Here is a 22,981-nt window from a genome sequence, read left to right as displayed (position 1 = left end):
ATCAGATTGCCAGATGGAGAAGCGCGATTCGTCACTCCAGAGAACGCGTCTCCACTGCTCTAGAGTCCAGTGGCGGCGTGCTTTACACCACCGCATCCGACGCTTTGCATTGCACTTGGTGATGTATGGCTTGGATGCAGCTGCTCGACCATGGAAACCCATTCCATGAAGCTCTCTGCGCACTGTTCTTGAGCTAATCTGAAGGCCACATGAAGTTTGGAGGTCTGTAGTGATTGACTCTGCAGAAAGTTGGCGACCTCTTCGCACTATGCGCGTCAGCATCCGCTGACCCCGCTCCGTCAGTTTACGTGGCCTACCACTTCGTGGCTGAGTTGCTGTCGTTCCCAAACACTTCCATTTTCTTATAATACAGCTGACAGTTGACTGTGGAATATTTAGGAGCGAGGAAATTTCACGACTGGATTTGTTGCACAGGTGGCATCCTATCACAGTTCCACGCTGGAATTCACTGAGCTCCTGAGAGCGACCCATTCTTTCACAAATGTTTGTAAAAACAGTCTGCATGCCTAGGTGCTTGAATTTATACACCTGTGGCCATGGAAGTGATTGGAACACCTGATTCCAATAATTTGGATGGGTGAGCAAATACTTTTGGCAATATAGTGTATCTGACTCAATAACCTTATTTTCATTAATTTCAGACAGAACTATTCACGTACTTGTATTATATTAAACTGCACTTCCAATATTCACCACTGTTCGGCGCCATTTTCCTTTTTCTTTTGAGCACGGAGCAGCCGGCTGGCTTGGACTTGCAATGAATCGTGGGATACCCAAGGCTACGTAGGATACAGCAGACCTGTCCTTCAAAACGGACAAAAAGAAGGCTGCATTTGTCGGCTGCATAACGACAGCGTCTGCTCTGCCGATAATGCAAGCGTAGAAGAAGAAATGTGCTGTTTAACTGTGCAAAGAAAGAAACAACGAAAGAAAAATGTCTGAGGACTTCAGTGTTGAGGAAGAGCATGAGTTCTTTGCCGAGCTGAATGCGCACTTTTATCTGGTTTGGTCTGCCGCAGTTTCCGTAGCGTTGTGAACTCGCAGGCGCACGCTTTTAGGAAATCCTATACACTACTGTTTAGGCTCTAAAAATATTTTAAATGACTTCGTTTCGGGTAAATTATGGACGCTACCCACTCAGGACACTTGGAATACATTGGACGAGCAGTATGGAGGAATATTGACACGTTTTTTGTGGACTTTTATGGACCTTTCTGTCTCGGGCACCATAGACCTCCATTATTTGAATGTCAGCAGACAGCAAGAAGCCTCCCAGATCTCCAGATGCATTTGAGATATCAAAAAAGTACTCCAGAGTGTTGTTCAGCATGGGGGTGAGTAGAAAATGAAGGCTAATTATGTTTTGTGTGTACTATTCCTTTAATACCTGCAGCATGTTGTGGGAGCTAATAGCCTGGGTTCTGCTCAGGTATTCATTGTTTGCTTCCATAGCAGCCTTAGATTTGCCTGCATCGCTGGCTGGTGTTTGTCTCACCTTCCTCTTGACAATGATTCCCTAAAACGTTTAGGTCAGGTTGCTTTCCAGGCCAATCAATTTCAACAAGAAATTGATTTTCTTTTAAAAAAGAGGAGTAGGAATCTCTTAGCAACAGTTGCTACATTCGCATGGACGCTAATAATCAGACCGAAGGCCTGATGAGACCCATCCATCCATCCATCTTACTCCGCTTATCCGGGGTCGGGTCGCGGGGGCAGCAGCTTAAGAAGGGAGGCCCAGACTTCCCTCTCCCCAGCCACTTTTTCTAGCCCCTCAGGAGGAACCCCAAGGCGTTCCCAGGCCAGCCGAGAAACATAGTCCTTCCAGCGGGTCCTGGTTCTTCCCCGGGGCTCCCCCTGGTAGGACGTGCCCGGAACACCTCACCAGGGGGGTGTACAGGAGGCATCCTAACCAGATGCCCGAGCCATCTCAACTGGCTCCTCTCGACGTGAAGGAGCAGCGGCTCTACTCTGAGTCCCTCCTGGATGACCGAGCTTCTCACCCTATCTCTAAGGGAGAGCCCAGCCACCCTACGGAGGAAACCCATTTCGGCCGCTTGTATCCGCGATCTGATGAGACCAAAAATGTTTAATGTCAGACTGAAGATTCTTCGATCCGATTGGACAAAGCCAAATTTCAGAGAACCTATATGGATTTTTGGAGTGAAATCATGTCCACTCCGCATGTCTGGATTATAGGGAACATCCTTCAGATGTTTACCCTCTACCCTTAGGTACTATATTTACTAACCAGCATTTGTAACCACAAAAGGCTCAAACACAACCTTACCAGGCCAGACTGATTTTGTCCATCAGGCTTTAACATTTTTTCATCAGCCGCTTCCTTCACATAAATTTACTGACTTTATGGATAAAACAGGTTTGTCTGTTTTCTTTGCCCGATTGGGCAAAATGCACCATTAAATACCCCAGGTAATGTGCTTTGATATATCCACGTTAAAACTACCAGTTTTGATTTATCTGCCTTGAAGTCAATTTCTGTCAATTTCCCCTAAACTTTCGAATAATTTGCACATTCCTCTTAAAGTTCTTTGGTTAATTAAAATAGCGTACCTTCCACTTGACTTTCCATACTTTCCATTATCATGATAGAATACAGCCCCTCGGTTGCTGTCAAACTGGACTAAAAGTGGTGGACATTTTGGCTTCAGATGCTTTCATTAAATAAGGAAAATTAATTTACCTTTTTAGTGCTTGACAAACAAATCACTGTGAAGGACTGATGAAAGGAAACATGACTTATTCCCATCTCGATCTCTGTCTAAACTATATAATCAATACTACATGTGGCCGCTGTGGGCCACAATGCGCAGAATCACAGGTGGTTTACATCTTTTGCACCATAAAGCCAAAAACCAGAATTACTGAGTGTTAGAAATATTTTATTTATACTCTTACTTTGTTTGTGTTTCATGGGTTGTGTTCTAATGAACTATTATGATGTATAATGTGTGATTCATCTTTTATTAACTCTTGCTTAAGATTGTTCCAGATAAAGATCATGCAACGGACGGGTTTTAAAAGAGGCCTGAACAGCCTCTATCACGTTTCTTCTAAACATGTGTTCTTGGAACAATTCAATTGTAAAACAACCACATGCTTTGTTTTAACATACACTATATTGCCAAAAGTATTTGCTCACCCATCCAAATTATTGGAATCAGGTGTTCCAATCACTTCCATGGCCACAGGTGTATAAATTCAAGCACCTAGGCATGCAGACCGTTTTTACAAACATTTGTGAAAGAATGGGTCGCTCTCAGGAGCTCAGTGAATTCCAGCGTGGAACTGTGATAGGATGCCACCTGTGCAACAAATCCAGTCGTGAAATTTCCTCGCTCCTAAATATTCCACAGTCAACTGTCAGCTGTATTATAAGAAAATGGAAGTGTTTGGGAACGACAGCAACTCAGCCACGAAGTGGTAGGCCACGTAAACTGACGGAGCGGGGTCAGCGGATGCTGACGCGCATAGTGCGAAGAGGTCGCCAACTTTCTGCAGAGTCAATCACTACAGACCTCCAAACTTCATGTGGCCTTCAGATTAGCTCAAGAACAGTGCGCAGAGAGCTTCATGGAATGGGTTTCCATGGTCGAGCAGCTGCATCCAAGCCATACATCACCAAGTGCAATGCAAAGCGTCGGATGCGGTGGTGTAAAGCACGCCGCCACTGGACTCTAGAGCAGTGGAGACGCGTTCTCTGGAGTGACGAATCGCGCTTCTCCATCTGGCAATCTGATGGACGGGTCTGGGTTTGGCGGTTGCCAGGAGAACGGTACTTGTCTGACTGCATTGTGCCAAGTGTAAAGTTTGGTGGAGGGGGGATTATGGTGTGGGGTTGTTTTTCAGGAGCTGGGCTTGGCCCCTTAGTTCCAGTGAAAGGAACTCTGAATGCTTCAGCATACCAAGACATTTTGGACAATTCCATGCTCCCAACTTTGTGGGAACAGTTTGGAGCTGGCCCCTTCCTCTTCCAACATGACTGTGCGCCAGTGCACAAAGCAAGGTCCATAAAGACATGGATGACAGAGTCTGGTGTGGATGAACTTGACTGGCCTGCACAGAGTCCTGACCTCAACCCGATAGAACACCTTTGGGATGAATTAGAGCGGAGACTGAGAGCCAGGCCTTCTCGTCCAACATCAGTGTGCGACCTCACAAATGCGCTTCTGGAAGAATGGTCAAAAATTCCCATAAACACACTCCTAAACCTTGTGGACAGCCTTCCCAGAAGAGTTGAAGCTGTTCTAGCTGCAAAGGGTGGACCGACGTCATATTGAACCCTATGGATTAGGAACGGGATGTCACTTAAGCTCATATGTGAGTCAAGGCAGGTGAGCAAATACTTTTGGCAATATAGTGTATGTGCTGAGGTTTAAAGTAAGATCCTTTTGTTTCCCTTCCCCTTAGTTAAACCTCAGCTGGTGTAATTAGGGACATCCCCTTTTCTTCAATAAATGGCGAGGAGAAAGCTGAAGACTGGAGAATGGGGTGGAGATTGTAAACTCTGCAGTCTCTTCCTACTCTCCTTGCGAGTAACTAAATTAATTGTCTCTGTGCCTTCTTTCTTTCCCTGTATGTATGTATGATGTTTTATGTACTTAGACCTGACACTGAGGGAAAAAGAAAAACTAGAACAAATTAAAAAGTGACTCATGCCATCTTTCTCACATCAAATGCATGATCCCTGAGAAGGACGTGCTACACTGGGACTATTTTGATGATTGTGATTCGAATGTGATTCAAAAAGCAGCTGAGTACCATCAGCGGCAGTGAGTGCGGCTTATTGCAGCAGATAACACACTCAGCTACATTGTTCTTTTTTATCCTGCAGTTAGCTTTAAAAGTGTAGAGTCTTTGCAGTTAGCTTCGGAGTGCAATGGTGCGTTGACATAAGCAGGTACATCCGAACTAAGAAGATCAGGAGTTGGCTCCTTAAAGAAACACTAGTGAGTCTGGCAGATTTATGCTCTCAGGCTTCACCTGTTGTAATTGGATGTAACACTCTGTCATAAAGATTGTCTGCACACTGCTGTGCTTACATCAGTGGCCTTCTTTATCCTGTTTAGGTGTTGGTGGCTCGTAGCATCTAGGCATGAGAACCGGCGAGATATAGGGGCAAAGTTTTTGGCATCTTTGGTAAAAATTTGCAATATTCTGTATTCAAATATAATCTTACACTGAAAAAAATCAAGAAAACTAAGCTGTGGCATATGTTTTAGTATTCTGTTAGCTTTGTTTTTTAAAAATCAATCCACTGTCTTTCACCCCATTTGACCCAAGGCTATTCCTCATTGCCTTTTGTAACCCATGTGCACTATGGTTAATCAGCTAATTTGGAAAAGGCCCAACAGCTGACACGCCTAGTTAACATAATCCAGAGATTCTACATACCCTAGTAGGGAATGGCTCCCAGTAGTACTAGAGTGGGTGGGATATGCTGATACAAAACAAAAGGCTCCTCAAAGGCTTCGACCCTTACAATGATTTATGAGAGGTGGGGGGGACAGGAACAGATCTGAACCAGAATGTGGAGAGCAGCTCTTGTGGGCTGTTTCTGTATTGGACAAATAACCCAAAAAGGAAAAGAAGCCCAATTAAAATCCACAAGTTTAAAAATGAAAAAAGTCAGATTTCCAGTTAATGATTCCTATAAGAGAAACAACATCCAGAATACTCATATAACTTCCAATATACACTGATGAGCAGGTTTTTAAGATCGCATAGATTTATCCAAAGCCATATACCCTTTTCCTTCCATAAAAGATATTTCATCCCAATCCCGTGTGTCCCGTAACATCATCAGTGACCCCTCACACCCCCACCATGGACCGTTCTCTCTGCTGCCGTCTGGGAAGACGCTTTGCAGCATTCGATGCAGGACCAGTAGATTCAGAATCACCTTATTCCCCACCACCATAAGACAGCTGAACTGCTGAAAAAACGCTAAATCATGTCACATAATGCCAGTTGCCACTATGTTTTTGTCTTCCACATTGTTTACATTTGATCACTGCTGCACTTTAAGAAAATGGAAATGTCAAGAGAGCTGTAAAAAAAGGAAATTCTGTCTATAAATGTTGTCTAAATCTGAAAAGAAACCAGACATTCATAACATTTGGCACTTTAACAGGGACCCCAGGACGTTTGTAGAGAAAATAGGCCCATAGCATGATACATCTTCTACCGTACATACAACAGCTGAATGGTTTGAAGCCAAAAAGATCATCCATGCTGTTATCTGACTATAGGCTGCCATCGACTCTCACAGACGACTGCAGCAGCTCCCAAGTTTTCACATCCCCAATTTAGAAAGACTGGTCCTTCAGTGGAAGAGCATGGACACTGTAAGAAGGGCGTATGTGCATCATGAAGCTCCACTGAAGCATAATGATGAGCCCATAAGTGCCTCACACTCTCCACGAGACATCAGAAAGCCACTTCTGACACTCTGGTCTCATCGGCTCTCTCTCAGCCCCCACACCCCCTCCATGCTCCGTCTACAGTCTGAGTGGTCTTTGACCTTCACTGTAACAATGCTTTTGTTCCCACAGTTACCCAGACAAGGTCACAGGTGCCAACTGATGAGGTCTGGAGTTTCAGTGACCAAGTCATCCACCTTCACCATCGACCGGTAAATTGATTCTGACCCCAAAAGGGACATAACTTCTCCCCTTTTTTAGTTTGCAGAAAGACATCTGAGGCTATGATAATAGAAGCGTATTATTCTCCTGCGGACAATCAGAAGCAAAAAAAAATGCTGATGAGTGTCAGTTTGTTATTATTAAGGATATGTTCTCATTTCATGTGAGCAACTTAAACTCTCCTTTGGACGAGTTTATCAACATAGCACCATTACTGTGATAGGACAGTTGTGTTGGTTCACAGTTACCAAGGCAACGCAGTATAAAGGCACCTCAGGATGTCAACAGCTGAAGGGTGGAAGTTAAATGACACATTGCAGAGAAGCTGAAGAAGGTCATAGACATTAGTCTGTTGTTCTTAGTAACCAAAAGGTCAAAGCTTCACTTTGACAGCTCAGAACCCTACTGACAAACTCTTTATGGGAATCATGCAACAAATAGGTTATTGAAGCAGAGCATGATATATCAGAAAGTTCATAAATGTTGTTTACTGTGCATGAATTCTAAATCGGCTCTAATTTTGTTGATCTTTGTCTCCAGCCAGCTGTCCTTTTAAATATATTTAAAGTTGTGCTGCTCAGGAGTTTTCCAGACGGTCTAAAGATGTTTGATGATTGTTCAATATTCTTTAAACCATTAATTTAAACCAGAACGTTTCTTCAGCAGATGAAAAGTGTGTAAAAGTGAAGTCATAAAGAGAGAGAAAAGAAAATCCAGAACCAAGACTCGACAAGGCCTGGATGATGAATCACCCTTCGGTTGATCATCCACTATAAATATACAGGTGCTGGTCATAAAATTAGAATATCATGAAAAAGTAGATTGATTTCAGTAATTCCATTTAAAAAGTGAAACTTGTATATTATATTCATACATTACATACAAACTCATATATTTCAGATGTTTATTTTGTTTAATTTTGATGATTACAAATGACAACAAATGAAAATCTCAAATTCATCATATCAGAAAATTAGAATATTACTGAAGACCAATAAAAACAAAGGATTTATAGAAATGTTGGCCAACTGAAAAGTATGAACATGAAAAGTATGAGCATGTACAGCACTCAGTATTTAGTTGGGCCTCCTTTGGCCTGTATTACTGCAGCAATGCGGCGTGGCATGGAGTCGATCAGTCTGTGGCACTGCTCAGGTGTTATGATAGCCCAGGTTGCTCTAATAGTGGCTTTTAGCTCTTCTGAATTGTTGGGTCTGGTGTATTGCATCTTCTTCTTCACAATACCCCATAGATTTTCTATGGGGTTAAGGTCAGGAGAGTTTGCTGGCCAATTAAGAACAGGGATACCATGGTCCTTCAACCAGGTATTGGTAGCTTTGGCACTGTGTGCAGGTGCCAAGTCCTGTTGGAAAATGAAATCTGCATCTCCAAAAAGTTGGTCAGCTGCAGGAAGCATGAAGTGCTCTAAAACTTCCTGGTATGTGGCTGCGTTGATCCTGGACCTCAGAAAACACAATGGACCAACACCAGCAGATGACATGGCACCCCAAACCATCACTGACTGTGGAAAATTTACACTGGACTTCAAGCAACGTGGATGAAGTGCCTCTCTTCTTTTCCTCCAGACTCTGGGACCTTGATTTCCAAAGGAAATGCAAAATTTACTTTCATCAGAGAACATGACTTTGGACCACTCACCAGCAGTCCAGTCCTGTTTCTCTTTAGCCCAGGCAAGACGCTTCTGACGCTGTCTGTGGTTCAAGAGTGGCTTGACACAAGGAATGCGACAGCAGAAACCCATGTCTTTCATACGTCTGTGTGTGGTGGTTCTTGAAGCACTCACTCCAGCTGCAGTCCACTCTTTGTGAATCTCCCCCACATTTTTGAATGGGTTTTGTTTCACAATCCTCTCCAGGGTGCGGTTATCTCTCCTCCTTCCCTTCGCCTCTCTATTAATGTGCTTGGACACTGAGCTCTGTGAACAGCCAGCCTCTTTAGCGATGACCTTTTGTGTCTTGCCCTCCTTGTGCAAGGTGTCGATGGTCGTCTTTTGGACAACTGTCAAGTCAGCAGTCTTCCCCATGATTGTGTAGCCTATAGAACTAGACTGAAAGACCATTTAAAGGCTTTTGCAGGTGGTTTGAGTTAATTAGCTGATTAGAGTGTGGCACCAGGGGCCATCAATTTTGAACCTTTTCACAATATTCTAATTTTCTGATATGATGAATTTGAGATTTTCATTTGTTGTCATTTGTAATCATCAAAATTAAACAAAATAAACATCTGAAATATATGAGTTTGTATGTAATGTATGAATATAATATACAAGTTTCACTTTTTAAATGGAATTACTGAAATCAATCTACTTTTTCATGATATTCTAATTTTATGACCAGCACCTGTAGAAGCTTTCAGCCAATTGCCCTTTGGAGATCATCTGGCTGGACCGTTTTCTGCCCGTTATCTTTAAGGTCTTTATGCATTCCCTTAAGAAACTGCAAACACCTACATCTTTATAACAGTTCCTAACTTTCACGTATTTTCAGTATTACAGATTTATGCCGATTATTTCTAATCAAAGGTTTTACTAAATCTTTAACCAAGTGATTCTGATTTTCCTTTAAGAGCTAAAATACAATAAAAGTTGAAGTATTCAGAATGTTTTTGTCCATCCTTGCCACGATATCAGGAACAGATGCAACACGGCATAGCGAATCAGAGGAGATTATTACTGTTTCACAAGTTTGTCTATATAAAGACGGACATTTTAAACATTACTTTTCTGCTAGTGATTAGTGTGAGTCCCAACTAGCATTGCGAGAAGGATTATAGATGGGATTTTTTCCAGAGCAAGTAGACTATGGAAGTTTTCTTAGTCACGTCACGTGACTCAGAAAACGTAACGGGATTGGCTGGTTGTTGGACGCCACAATCCATTACTAACGTCTGTGACCTAAAGTAACCGTTCCCTTTTTACACTGAATTTAGACGCCGAATTTAAGACAGTGAAATAGAGCCAGTTGAATCTCAGGAGGCTGAAAATATTAAGTTTGAATTTTGAAAGGTTGAATTTTTTTATATGCAGATTTTTTTAACACTGAAAAATTAAACTGAAAAATAAGTATTGAAAATGTAATCACTTTGAAATAGTAATGTGAATTTTTGGCTTGAAGAGAAAATAACATGAAATTTCAACTGCGTAGAATTAATGACAATACATTTTTTTAGGTCAAAAATGTGTTCTGAATATATTTTGACACTGAAACAGTAAGTACAAAAAAACAACATTAAAATTTCAGTGGCATTTTTAATTCAAATCCCAGCGACACAGATTTACTTCCATAGTAGACGCTTAAAGGTCATATTTAGAATTCAAACTTCTGAAAATACTTTAAATATGCAATTATTACATACCGTGTTTTAATAAAGAGTAATTTTCATTTGAATGTGCTTTACTGGAGGCATCCATGTTTGTCAAAGAACACTACTGCCACCTACTGGTTAGTGACGTCACGGTGCAGTATCGGCTGTTGATCAAGTCCCAGTGCTGTATCTGGTGTTTGTCACAACGCGCTATTATCCAAGTCATCTTGAAAACATTCTTCTTCCAAATGTGGGCTACATAGGACGTATTTTTTCTCTGGCCAGAAGTTCGATGGCAAATCCTCCCTCTTCAAGTTGGCAACGACAAACCCGTCCGTGGAGGATCAGGAATCGTAAAGGTGAAATAACAAATTTTTTTTCCCTCACTTTTACCCGAGTATTAAAGCCTCCAGCTGCCATGCACGTGGGCATTGTCAGTTTAACTATAGCTCTGGTGAATTTCAATGGTGAAGTCCTCTGGAGATCTTAAAAGTCGTAGGGAAGCGGCTGTTCCAACGGTTGCGGTTCTGAATTCTCCTGAGTGGTGCCCGATTTTACACGAGTGAATGAAGTGAACGTGATTGGTCTTTTATCGAGGGGGCGGGATTGTTGTGGCGGAAGGTTTGCAAGCATGTTTGATTGTAGCAGGTGTGTCAGAAGCCTCCTGCTAACTAGTTAGCAACTTAGCGCTAGTAGGTTCCTAATGGGAAATTCCATTGGGACCAAGTAGCACTAAATTGGTGACTTAAAGCTGATTTACACTTCGAAACTAAGTCGTCTGCGTAGGTGTCGCACTGAACAAAAATAAATCCCCGCCCCCTTCGCAGACACTCTGCTGCACCTCTCCCAAGTTGTAGGTGACTGCAGATAGGAGACCAGCTTGTTTTGTTTTTATGAACGCATTTGCGGGAAAACGACTCGTGAAGTTGGGCAGCCAGAAGAGCGAGGTGCGCGAGAACACTGGGACCCTTTTTCCACCTCGATCCCCGTTATTTTTCGTCATCATGTCCCTCCGTTTTCGCACAAACTTGCCCCTACTTCCCCACCGCCTCTGCCGTATCTAGACCCACAGCGTATGGTGCAGACCATGCTAAAAATTGAGCATAAATCAAAAATGTCTTTTTTAAGCTCACTGCGACACACTGGTGTCACAGTGATAATGGGGAAAAAAACCACAGATTTTAAGACAAGATTTTTTTTTAAATTGAAATTTTCAAACTTTTGAGACAATATCGTCTGATAAAGAGTACATTTATATACATGTTTAAGCCAGAATGATTTCACATTTAAATATGACTTCCCTACGACTTTAAATAGTTGTTTTTGATTGCAGATGTGTCTAGTACTTTCCATTGATTTTGTTGTAAAGCGGGGAGAATGGCGCTAGGCTTACCACACCGTAAGTGGTAAGCCTAGCCTACCTAGCCTTGTGAGACCATTCTGATCTCGCGAGCTTTCAAGGTTTCACTCGCAGATCAGTCTGGAGACTCTCTGTTAAAGAAAATTTGGAGCAGTTCACTAAACGAACGTCCAATCAGCGTTGGTTGTGAGGCGGGTTGAGGTGTGACGTAACGAGAAGCGCGACAGTTCAGTCTAAAGAACATGGCGGCTTCAGCCGATGAAACTAGCGTTAGCGTGGCTATGGAGCAAGTGTTATCGGAATTACAGAGTATTTCTTCACTGAAAGAAGAGCAAAACACTGCTCTGGAGGCTTTTCTCAGAGGAAAAGATGTTTTTGCTCTTCTCCCGACTGGTTTCGGCAAGAGTTTGATCTATCAATTGGCTCCTCTTCATCATCGCTCTGTTACGTCATATGCTTTGTTGATCCGATTGGTTTATTTGGCCCGTCTATCACCAACATAGGCCAATCAGCTAACCAGTATTTTCGCCCCTTCCCAAAATTACTTCAACGGAAGGTTTCCAGATGGATATGCGGAGCAAATCCATCTGGCGGAGTCAGGTTATAGCCTACCGACTCCCGGAAGATGTCAGGAGTGAGGTGTTACTATATTTCGTGACCAAAATTATCGGTTTTATGTTTTTAGTTATTAACACCAAATTCATTAAATCACCGCAAATGTGTTAGATTTTAGGAATAGATAATGATCCATTGATTATTCCTTGCTGACCAGACATTTCTTTAAAGATTTCTACAACTCTGCTGGCTTAATTACATTACTTCTAGCTTTTTCTAAATATCTTCACTCTCGTACTAAAAACTGACACATTCTAAAAAATCCAATATGATTTATATTTTCAATCCTGCAGTGAATGGAACTAAAAAGCGTTCCACATTCAGTAAGCGACCCCCTCCGCAGGAGGATGGGGCTGCCGCCTGTTAACAGGATCTGCTTCCATTCACTTTCCCTTTGGTTCATTAATACAGGAAGGAAGGGAACATTCTGCGGAGCAGTCGGTGCCAATCTGTCGCTCTGTGGACATCAGCCAGAATCGACTCCTGCTCAGCCGCGGCCCCTCCTCCAGGAGCTTTCTACATCTATCTGATAATAATCCACAGGGACAAACCATTTATCTCATATAATTCAGCAGCTAATGTTTACGGTGAATATTGTATAGCTTGCTTTGAATCTGAGCAAGCAATATATATGTTAATGTACATTTGCATATAAATGTTTAAAACATTCTGCATTTATTCAGCTTGGAAAATACTTACACTGCTCTGCAGATTGAGTAACAGATATATAAGTTAATCCAGAAATATGGTACAATACATCTTAACAAAACTGATATAATTGTTTATTTTCTGCTGTTTTATAGATTAGAATTTACAGAAGGTTTGATCATGATTTAAGTAATTTATATCCAAACATTTTATTTAAGACTAAAATATGTAGTCAAGTCACAGATACTTTAAACAGGAATAATAATAATAACAGAAAGAGTTGCACTTATTACAGCATTTTTATAATAAGCTTGCAGACAAGGGGTGACAAGATGTTATTATATTATCAATGAATGAGATCAGACTGATTGTAAGAAACAGAGGGCATTAAACCAGCAAGCATGAAAACATCAACAAGACAAAGTCTGTTATTACCTTTAGAGGAACTTGCAGTGGGTCCAACCGGGCTTAAAGTGCTGCTCAGAAACGCACAGTAACCGTGTTTAGACTGCATTAGGGCCCCGGCTGCTGTGTCACTTCGTGCTTCTGCCTCAAAGCATGTTTGCTAATCTGATGATCTCTAATTAGATTTTTCAACGACTGTGGAGAATGAGCCATCAATTAGACTCCCATAATTAGAGGGGCCAATTTGGCTCCTGTCAAACAGCTGCTGCCTTCGGACTTTTTTAGTTACTTGAAACATGGAGAAACAGGAACTGTCCTAAGCACATTGATGCTCGTATACGAACTGATAGTAAAAGAAAGGCAGTGACTCTTGAAACAAAGATGTTTTTTTATTTTATTTTTTTATTTATTTATTTATTTTATTTAAAGCTCGATCCAAGAATAAAACAAAACAGAAAATTACTTTTTTTTGGTTTCAAGTCCTTATTTGGCCTTTTAACAAAATATGTAAAAAGAAGACTGACATTACATTTTTGATATTAATAATTTATTACTATGCGATAAGTCAAGATTATTTTTTGTCTTCTGCCCTCTGTTACCAGGTATATCTGATTGTGTACAATAGGATTTTGAGCAGAGTTTTTACCATGATATTATGCAAAAGGTGTCAGACGCAAAACATTTGAGAAACTGTATGTATGAAATATGATACATTTGGCATTACAGGGTTTAAAAAAAGAAAAAAAAGGTGTTTATGTGTAATATGTACACCATGTATAATTTGTTTAAAATCTGTGTGGTGCTTCTCTTTGATCAATAAACCCATAAAGCATCAACAGGTGGAGCTGTCAGCAACACTCTTTGGTGTGGAAGTTGTTACTGTAGGAAGAAGGCAAAAATGTTGGCTGTTTTTTAGCATCAGTGACACTTTCAGAAAGGATGCTAGAGGGGTTAAGCCGGGGATACAATGTGAGACATTTTCAATCGTTGGACGAGGCTACTAACCTGACTCCGCCAGATAGATTTGCTCCGCATATCCATCTGGAAACCTTCCGTTGAAGTAATTTTGGGAAGGGGCGAAAATACTGGTTAGCTGATTGGCCTATGTTGGTGATAGACGGGCCAAATAAACTAATCAGATCAATGAAGCATATGACGTACTAACAGAGCGACGACGAAAACACAACCACAAGCCAGGCTACTCTTGCCGAAACCAGTCGGGAGAAGAGCAAAAACATCTTTTCCTCTGAGAAAAGCCTCCAGAGCAGTGTTTTGCTCTCCTTTCAGTGAAGAAATACGCTGTAATTCCAATAAAACTTGCTCAATAGCCACGCTAACGCTAGTTTCATCGGCTGAAGCCACCATGTTCCTTAGACTGAACTGTCGAGCTTCTCGTTGCGTCACACCTCAACTCGCCTCAAAGCCAACGCTGATTGGACGTTCGTTTGGTGAACGGCTCCAAATTTTCTTCAACGGAGAGTCTCCAGAATGATCTGCGAGTGAAAGCTTGAAAGCTTTTCATAAGCTTCTGGAAAGAAAGAAAACAGTTTTTAAGGTGAAATCATTAAACAAAATTGGAATAAACAGGTCAGAAAACAAAGGACATCAGCCATGAAAAACGACTTTTACTACAGTTTTAGATTTCTGTTGATTTAAAACACCTTTACAAAAAAACTTTTATATATTGTACCTATAAACATCTATATGTAGAACAACAACAACATCCTTGGCTAATTATTGGTTACTAGGGGTGTAAATCACATCCATCATGGCAATTCGATTCAGTATCGATTTCCTGACCCGATTCGATTATTTTCGATACTCGGTTTCAATTAGTTTCGATTAATCGGTTAATTTAATTTTGTTTTTGTTTTTTTGTTTTTTTTTTTACACCTTACAGGCTAAACAAAGTTTCAAGTTTGAAATAAATCAATTTTTTTTAGAAACAACAGCAAATAACAGAAGCAGAAAAGTTGCATCAAAAAATACTGCAGAAAATCAGTGCAATGAGTTCAATGAAATACCTCGGCTCCAGACGTCCCGCCCCCTCCACAGACGCTCCGCTGCACCTCTCCCAAATTGTATCTGACCGCAAACAGTGCTGCAGACAGGAGGCCGGCTTGTTTTGTTTTTATGACCGAAATTGCAGAAAACAACGTATGAAGTTTGACCCGCTAGAAGAGCGAGCTGCTCGAGAATGCTGGGACCCTTTTTCCTCCTGGATCTCCGCTCTTTTTGGCCCTCATGTCCATCCGTCGTCGGACTAAACCCGCCCCCACTTCCTCTCCGCCTCGGCCGTATCTAGACCCACAGCGTGTAGCACAGACCACGCTTCAATACTGAGCATAAATCAAAAATGTCTTTGTCAAGCTTACTGCAACACACTGCTGCAGGAGGATAACCAGGAAGCGAGGTAGGAGGGCAAAATAGGTTTAGCGCCACCGCAGCACGGGAGGGAGAATTACACCCAGGAGCAAATGGATAAAAATAGACCGGAGGAAGAAAAAAACATGAATCGATTCTCTTGCGGACGTATCGACGCATCGGATCGTCGGCTGTTGGATCGATGCATCGATACAAAACGATTATTATTTACACCCCTATTGGTTACTACAAACAGCATATTTTATTCTGTGTTGTAGATAAAAAAAACTTCTATTATATCAAGTTCTGCTCTGTTCTCTTTATATTTTTTTGTAGTTTAGTTTAACTTTGTTCTTCTTAATTAACTTTAATTTTTCATAAATATATAAAACAGTTTTCACAAAAAAAAGAAATAGAAATGACATAAATATAACTCAACTGATAAAATATTGATTATTTTGAGATCCCAGACTGAGGATGAACAAGTCTGTTTTCTTTCTAACAGGCACTTCTCCAGCGCCTCCCTCTAAACGCCATTAGTCATGCAAAATCTCCCTGTCGAGACACACCAACCTTTTAACCCTGTTCCACATTTTGTAATCCGCTGATGCCGTAGCTGTAATTGTAGTGTCAGACTGTTGACTTTGTTTCAAGTCTAGTGCCACTTTTCCACCCCCCTGATGGAAGGACGAGGATAATAGGGATGTGAAAAAAGAGCAGCTCTTATATGAATATCTAACATATGTGGCAATACAGAGATATAAGTGGAATTTCGCATCCCACCAAAGTACATTTGCAAATATGATTGTTAAAACTCCTGGTTGGTATCAAATTAATTAAAAAGTGCTCCTAATTAATGATAGATATTAAATAAAAGATAAATTCTGCTGTTTTTACAAAACCTAACCTGGTCTCACCATCTTTTTTTTTTACTAAGACCAATTTTCAGCAGCCATGCTGTATGGCAGCACTGTTTAGGAGAAAAGTCCACTCTTTTGCCAAAAGCTTTCCCCTGCAGCAGCAGCGCAGCGCTCCCTGCCTGTCAAACACTGATAAGTCAGTCTGATTATGCCCTTAAGTGGTTTTTTTAAAACGCATGAACATCTACTTTAATTTTGTTTCTCAATGGGGCTTAGATAAGCATATAAAAAAGGGGATATAGTGCTAAGGGCAAAGATAAACGTGCTACAGATGCTGCAGAGTGGGGGAAAGTTTGCAAGAACATGCCTGTTAAACTGAGAGAAGATGACTGGAACAGATGGGAAACCCCAGAGGCAGTGGCGGCTGGTGAAAAATATTTTTGGTGGGGCTGATATAGCCTAGTGTATGTCTCCATCTAATCCGGAATAAGAATTCAAATAAACAATTGGACAATACATACAATTTAACAGTAATGATTTAATTTTCTATATAATAACTAACAGTGATGATTTGGGTCACTGTGACGGGGTTCTTTGGCCTCCAAGAATCCAGGCTCATTCGGGTTACGGGTGTTGGTGATTTATTGTGCTCAAAAACTCAAAACAGGGTGCAAAAGAAACTAAACATATACAAGATCCTCTGGGCCTCAGCCTCCCTCCAGTTACCAGCAATGTAACAAAGAAACAGAAAACAAAAATTGCCGCTTTTCTTCCCACAGCCCTCATTAAATACAGGTGCTGGTCATAAAATTAGAATATCATGAAAAAGTAGATTGATTTCAGTAATTCCATTTAAAAAGTGAAACTTGTATATTATATTCATACATTACATACAAACTCATATATTTCAGATGTTTATTTTGTTTAATTTTGATGATTACAAATGACAACAAATGAAAATCTCAAATTCATCATATCAGAAAATTAGAATATTACTGAAGACCAATAAAAACAAAGGATTTATAGAAATGTTGGCCAACTGAAAAGTATGAACATGAAAAGTATGAGCATGTACAGCACTCAGTATTTAGTTGGGCCTCCTTTGGCCTGTATTACTGCAGCAATGCGGCGTGGCATGGAGTCGATCAGTCTGTGGCACTGCTCAGGTGTTATGATAGCCCAGGTTGCTCTAATAGTGGCTTTTAGCTCTTCTGAATTGTTGGGTCTGGTGTATTGCATCTTCTTCTTCACAATACCCCATAGATTTTCTATGGGGTTAAGGTCAGGAGAGTTTGCTGGCCAATTAAGAACAGGGATATCATGGTCCTTCAACCAGGTACTGGTAGCTTTGGCACTGTGTGCAGGTGCCAAGTCCTGTTGGAAAATGAAATCTGCATCTCCAAAAAGTTGGTCAGCTGCAGGAAGCATGAAGTGCTCTAAAACTTCCTGGTATGTGGCTGCGTTGACCCTGGACCTCAGAAAACACAATGGACCAACACCAGCAGATGACATGGCACCCCAAACCATCACTGACTGTGGAAACTTTACACTGGACTTCAAGCAACGTGGATGAAGTGCCTCTCTTCTTTTCCTCCAGACTCTGGGACCTTGATTTCCAAAGGAAATGCAAAATTTACTTTCATCAGAGAACATGACTTTGGACCACTCACCAGCAGTCCAGTCCTGTTTCTCTTTAGCCCAGGCAAGACGCTTCTGACGCTGTCTGTGGTTCAAGAGTGGCTTGACACAAGGAATGCGACAGCAGAAACCCATGTCTTTCATACGTCTGTGTGTGGTGGTTCTTGAAGCACTCACTCCAGCTGCAGTCCACTCTTTGTGAATCTCCCCCACATTTTTGAATGGGTTTTGTTTCACAATCCTCTCCAGGGTGCGGTTATCTCTCTTGCTTGTACACTTTTTTCGACCACATCTTTTCCTTCCCTTCGCCTCTCTATTAATGTGCTTGGACACTGAGCTCTGTGAACAGCCAGCCTCTTTAGCGATGACCTTTTGTGTCTTGCCCTCCTTGTGCAAGGTGTCGATGGTCGTCTTTTGGACAACTGTCAAGTCAGCAGTCTTCCCCATGATTGTGTAGCCTATAGAACTAGACTGAAAGACCATTTAAAGGCTTTTGCAGGTGGTTTGAGTTAATTAGCTGATTAGAGTGTGGCACCAGGGGCCATCAATTTTGAACCTTTTCACAATATTCTAATTTTCTGATATGATGAATTTGAGATTTTCATTTGTTGTCATTTGTAATCATCAAAATTAAACAAAATAAACATCTGAAATATATGAGTTTGTATGTAATGTATGAATATAATATACAAGTTTCACTTTTTAAATGGAATTACTGAAATCAATCTACTTTTTCATGATATTCTAATTTTATGACCAGCACCTGTAGTTTAAGCCCCTCACCTCAGGCTCTCTTATGTCTGATTTCTTCTCATGAATCAGTTTTGTCCATATATTACCTCCACAAACAATTGATGTACAAAAACAAATAATTTTTACAACTTAATTCTTTTACACAGATTCATTGACTTATTCAATTACACCAAACTGGGTTTGAACCCAGCAAAGACGCAGCCAGACTGAAGATGACAAGTCCCCATAGCATAAACACGTACACCCCCCCCCCCCCCCCACACACACACACACACACGGCTAACCCCACTGAAATATTAAGTGTGCACCCTCAATACGCCAGCAGGTAACCAGGAACAGCTTGTGTGTTTTAAGTTCATGGAGCTACTGGTCTCAGCGCGAGTGAATTGGTCCTCACAAGCACAGTATAACAGGAATGTGTGTGTGGCGCGCAAAGTTAGAGAGGTTGTTTTAAGCGACGAGGTGGATTCGTCACAGTCACAATAACCATGACATGAAATGTTCATATCCTACAACAGGGATGTTCTTCTGGCAAACGGGTAGATAAATAAGGATCTCACCGAATTTGGTGGAAGCTGCATCTCGGTCGTTACATTCGCCATCTTCCCTCTAATTGTCTGCACCTGCGCTTGGGTTCAGAAGCCTGTTAAAGCGCAGTATTTTCAGCGCCCCAAGACCATAAAGTTCCGAGACGCTGATTGGCCATTAAATTCACCTAGCAATAGTACATGATTGACAGATTCTCTGCAAATGTGGGTCAGTCTGATCAACGCCCCCAGAACAGAGACGGTAGGAGTCTGTCTGTGGAAATCCACAAATTAATGACAGTAGATAGGGAAATGTAGTTTATATAATTTGTTAAAACTGAAATTTATGAGTTAATTTCTAAAAATATATTTTACGTTTCTCTCTTCTTATCAGGGGGGGCGGTGCCCCAGCGCCCCCTATGGGCCGGCCGCCACTGCCCAGAGGGAACTGCAGTTATATAGCAATAACACAAAAATTATTAGTGACGTCAAATATTTTGAGTCTTACCTACAAAGTACCTCTCACCCCTAAGTCCATATTTAGTTCTGATAAACTCTAAAAATAGATCTCTTTAGACGTTTCTTCCTGTTAAAAGGTAGTGTTTCCTCTCCACTGTCGCTACAAGCATGCCTAGTTTGACTCTTCAGCAATCCCTCAATGAGTCGATGCAATCATCATCAATTTGACTGGATGATCTGGTGAACTGTAAAGTGCCTTGAGATGACACGTGTTGTGAATTGGTGCTATAGAAATCAACTGAATTGAAAATTGAATTTGTTGAAATCCTGTGTTTGTGTCTAAACCTTCGTGTTTGGCGCCCCCTTAAGGTTATAAAGGGGTTACTGCAATTGACTTAGCCTGGATAAAATGTAATAGACGAGAACTGGTGTCAGCAGCTCTACAGTGGAGGCAGACAATGAATAAAATTATAATTTTTTATAATGGGGAACTGATATAAATAATAACTTTCTCCATATTAAAGGTAAATGATAAATAATAAATGCATTAAAAGTGAAAAAAGCAAGTCTATATCATCTGTCCAGTCCTGTATTATTAGTTGGTATTAGTTTTGTGTCAGTCAGTCTAATGAAATTAATAGGTGTTGGGTAAAAAAAAATAATTTTTAAAATGATCAAAAAATATGAAAAAATATATTAAAAAGGAGTGTGCCTTCTCTTTCTAGTCTAAAACATTTACTTGGTATTAATTTTGGGCCAATGGGTCACAAGACACTAAAGTTATTAAATTTATCAACAGTTTAATTTTTCATTGATATTTATTCCAGCCACAGCATCTCTGAACCAGCAGTTTAAACCAGCGCGGCTCAGAGCAGCAGGTCTCCTCCGCAGAACGCTCCTCCCCAACCCTAATTCTAATGTCCTCCACCAATAGAAATCCTCCACCTCATACGGCCGCCCTGTAGAAGAACAGTCATTACTGGGATTGCTCTGCTCACCATGTTTGTGTTGCTCTAAGTGCAAATGTGCCACTGGCAACCAAGCCAAGACTGCGTCCAGACCTCAGTTCCCTGCAATTTCCACAGTCCTTCAGGCGCCACCTCCCAGTGGGATGATTTTCAACTATTATACATGGTGGAAGCGCCGGTTTGGAGCAAATTGATAAAGCATTTACAGCCAAGAACATCCCAGTACTCATGCAGTTCCACCTGTCACTAGGGGTGGGATTCGATTCGAATCACGATTCACAGGCCACGATGCGATTCTATCACGATGCATCACGATACTTGAATTATTGCAATATTTTCTCCTCCATGTTTTGTTTTTGAATGACTCGTCTCAGTATCCCGCGGCCGGAAATGCTTGTGACAAAAGGCAGCGTGGGTCAACACATCCGCAGCGACATCTACTGGACTGGAAGTTGTATTACACTTGTTTTTGGCTGATGTTCGCCAACCATTCATGCAATTTTATTTATTCATTTTTTTAAATTAATAATCGATACTTGGCGTCAATAATCGATGCAGTAGATCACGAAAATTAGAATCACGATGCATCATCATGACGATTATTTTGCACACCCCTACCTGTCACAGTTATTGTAGTTTGGGAAATACCCGGTGATGGAAAATCATTAGCTACATTCACATCAGTGATGAGACAAAACAAACAATGAGACCAAAAATGACTTATGTGCAAATAAACAGTACTGACATAATTGTTTTTGTTTTATAATATGAATACATTTCTATCAGATTGCATCACTTTGTCTATGTGATAATAGTCCAAGAAATATGGTTGTCTTTCTGAAAAAGCTACGAGTCTTCAACGTTTTCCAGGATAAGGGCCCGCAAACTGATGGCGAGAAGGAGCGGGGACCCCTAATTATATATATTGTATGAAATAGTTTTATATTAAACTGGTCTTATTGTTACTCTATTACAGATGGAGTAATGTAACTAAAGTAGTTTCTCCCTGGGATTATTAAGGTATTTCTGATTCTTATTCCTGGTTGATGGGACAGGTGTTGTGAATGAAACGGTGCCCAGCTTGAAAGAGCTCCTGTGTGTCTCTGAATGTTGCATTGATGACTGAAAGACATCTTCTGCCTCCATTTATCTGTTTACTGCTGTGAGTTGAATTCAATTCAATTCAGTTAGTGGAAAAAATTGCAGAGGGAATATAAAAAAAAGTCTAATCAACCAAAACTTTCGCGACCCCCATGCAGTATCTCCATGGACCCCCTAGGGGTTGCAGACCCACTATTGAAGACCTCTGCTTTACAACATCAAAGCTGTATGTAGTTAATTATGTAGAAGAAAAAAATAGATAGATGATTTTTCTGTTGTTTTTAGATATTGTTTCTTATAGAAAAACATGACCTTAGGATGAGGCAATAATATTAAAGTAGTGCTGAAGATCTTTAACAAGAGATGGACTCTGACATCATCTAAAGAGACGAAAGATGGAACCCAATTAGGAGAACCAAGTGGTCTAAGACTGGAACAGGACTAAAGCCATGGATGATTTAATATTTCTAATCGGTTGGGTGAAATGAAGGAGGAAGAAAATGTAAAAAATTAAAACAAACTAGAAACCGATGCACTGTGAAACCCAGAACAATGAAGGTTAGCTTGGAAATTCCCTGTTGTGCAGTGAAACAACTGCTCACAGCGCTGCTCGACTTGGCAGAACATTCTTTGAATACCAGAGAAAAGCTGGATTTAAGTACAGACAAGAGGAGAGAAAGACGGAAAGATCAGTGGTATCACCAATCCCTTCCCTGACATCCTTTATATTCAACTAGAGTGTCGGTGGTTTCCCCCTATCATCTAAAAACACTTTTCAGGGTCATCATGTTTAATTTTTTTTCATGCTCCATGTTTCTGCTTCCAAAAATAAACAGAGAGACCTTGCAGACACCTCCTGCAGCAAGCAGCTGACAGGCAGATTGATCATTTTCTGTGACGGACATCGTAAGACACACTTACCGCTGCTGCGACTCTTGCGGTTGGCCTTCCCCCCCGACAGCAGCATCTTCAAGCTGTTCCTAAACATGTCTGCAGCAGCAGATGTCCGACCGCACAAAAAAGAACCTGGTGGAGAAAGCGAAGAAAAAGCATATCAATCATGATGAAGAGACCTTTTATTATGACTGGACATCCGCGTGGAGATCCGGCTGTCAACAATACAATTCAGTTAAAAGAATTATCAGATAGCAGAAAAGAGGGGAAGCTTCAAAAGAGGCTAATGCATTAGAAAACTGGAGCAGGGAAAATTCCATTCATGACTGCTTAATCTTATCTCCATCATCAAAGTGTGAGATCAAATGCCTCCTTGTAATTA

The 22,981-nt window shown here is 41.0% G+C and overlaps 1 protein-coding gene across 1 annotated transcript in view; it reads right to left on the bottom strand.

Moving 5' to 3' along the window:
• Positions 1-22,727, bottom strand: part of tanc2b (tetratricopeptide repeat, ankyrin repeat and coiled-coil containing 2b) — a 251,316-nt gene extending 228,589 nt beyond the window's left edge. The window contains exon 1 of the mRNA XM_038296912.1: positions 22,627-22,727. Coding sequence (XP_038152840.1) covers positions 22,627-22,693 — 67 coding nt within the window. The 5' untranslated portion in view covers positions 22,694-22,727. The remainder of the gene's footprint in view (positions 1-22,626) is intronic.
• Positions 22,728-22,981: the final 254 nt, after the last annotated feature.

This window comes from Cyprinodon tularosa, unplaced genomic scaffold (genome assembly GCF_016077235.1).
Source record: "Cyprinodon tularosa strain WSP-4 unplaced genomic scaffold, ASM1607723v1 ctg38, whole genome shotgun sequence".
Taxonomy (NCBI): Eukaryota; Metazoa; Chordata; class Actinopteri; order Cyprinodontiformes; family Cyprinodontidae; genus Cyprinodon; species Cyprinodon tularosa.
This window is presented reverse-complemented; position numbering and strand designations above follow the sequence as displayed.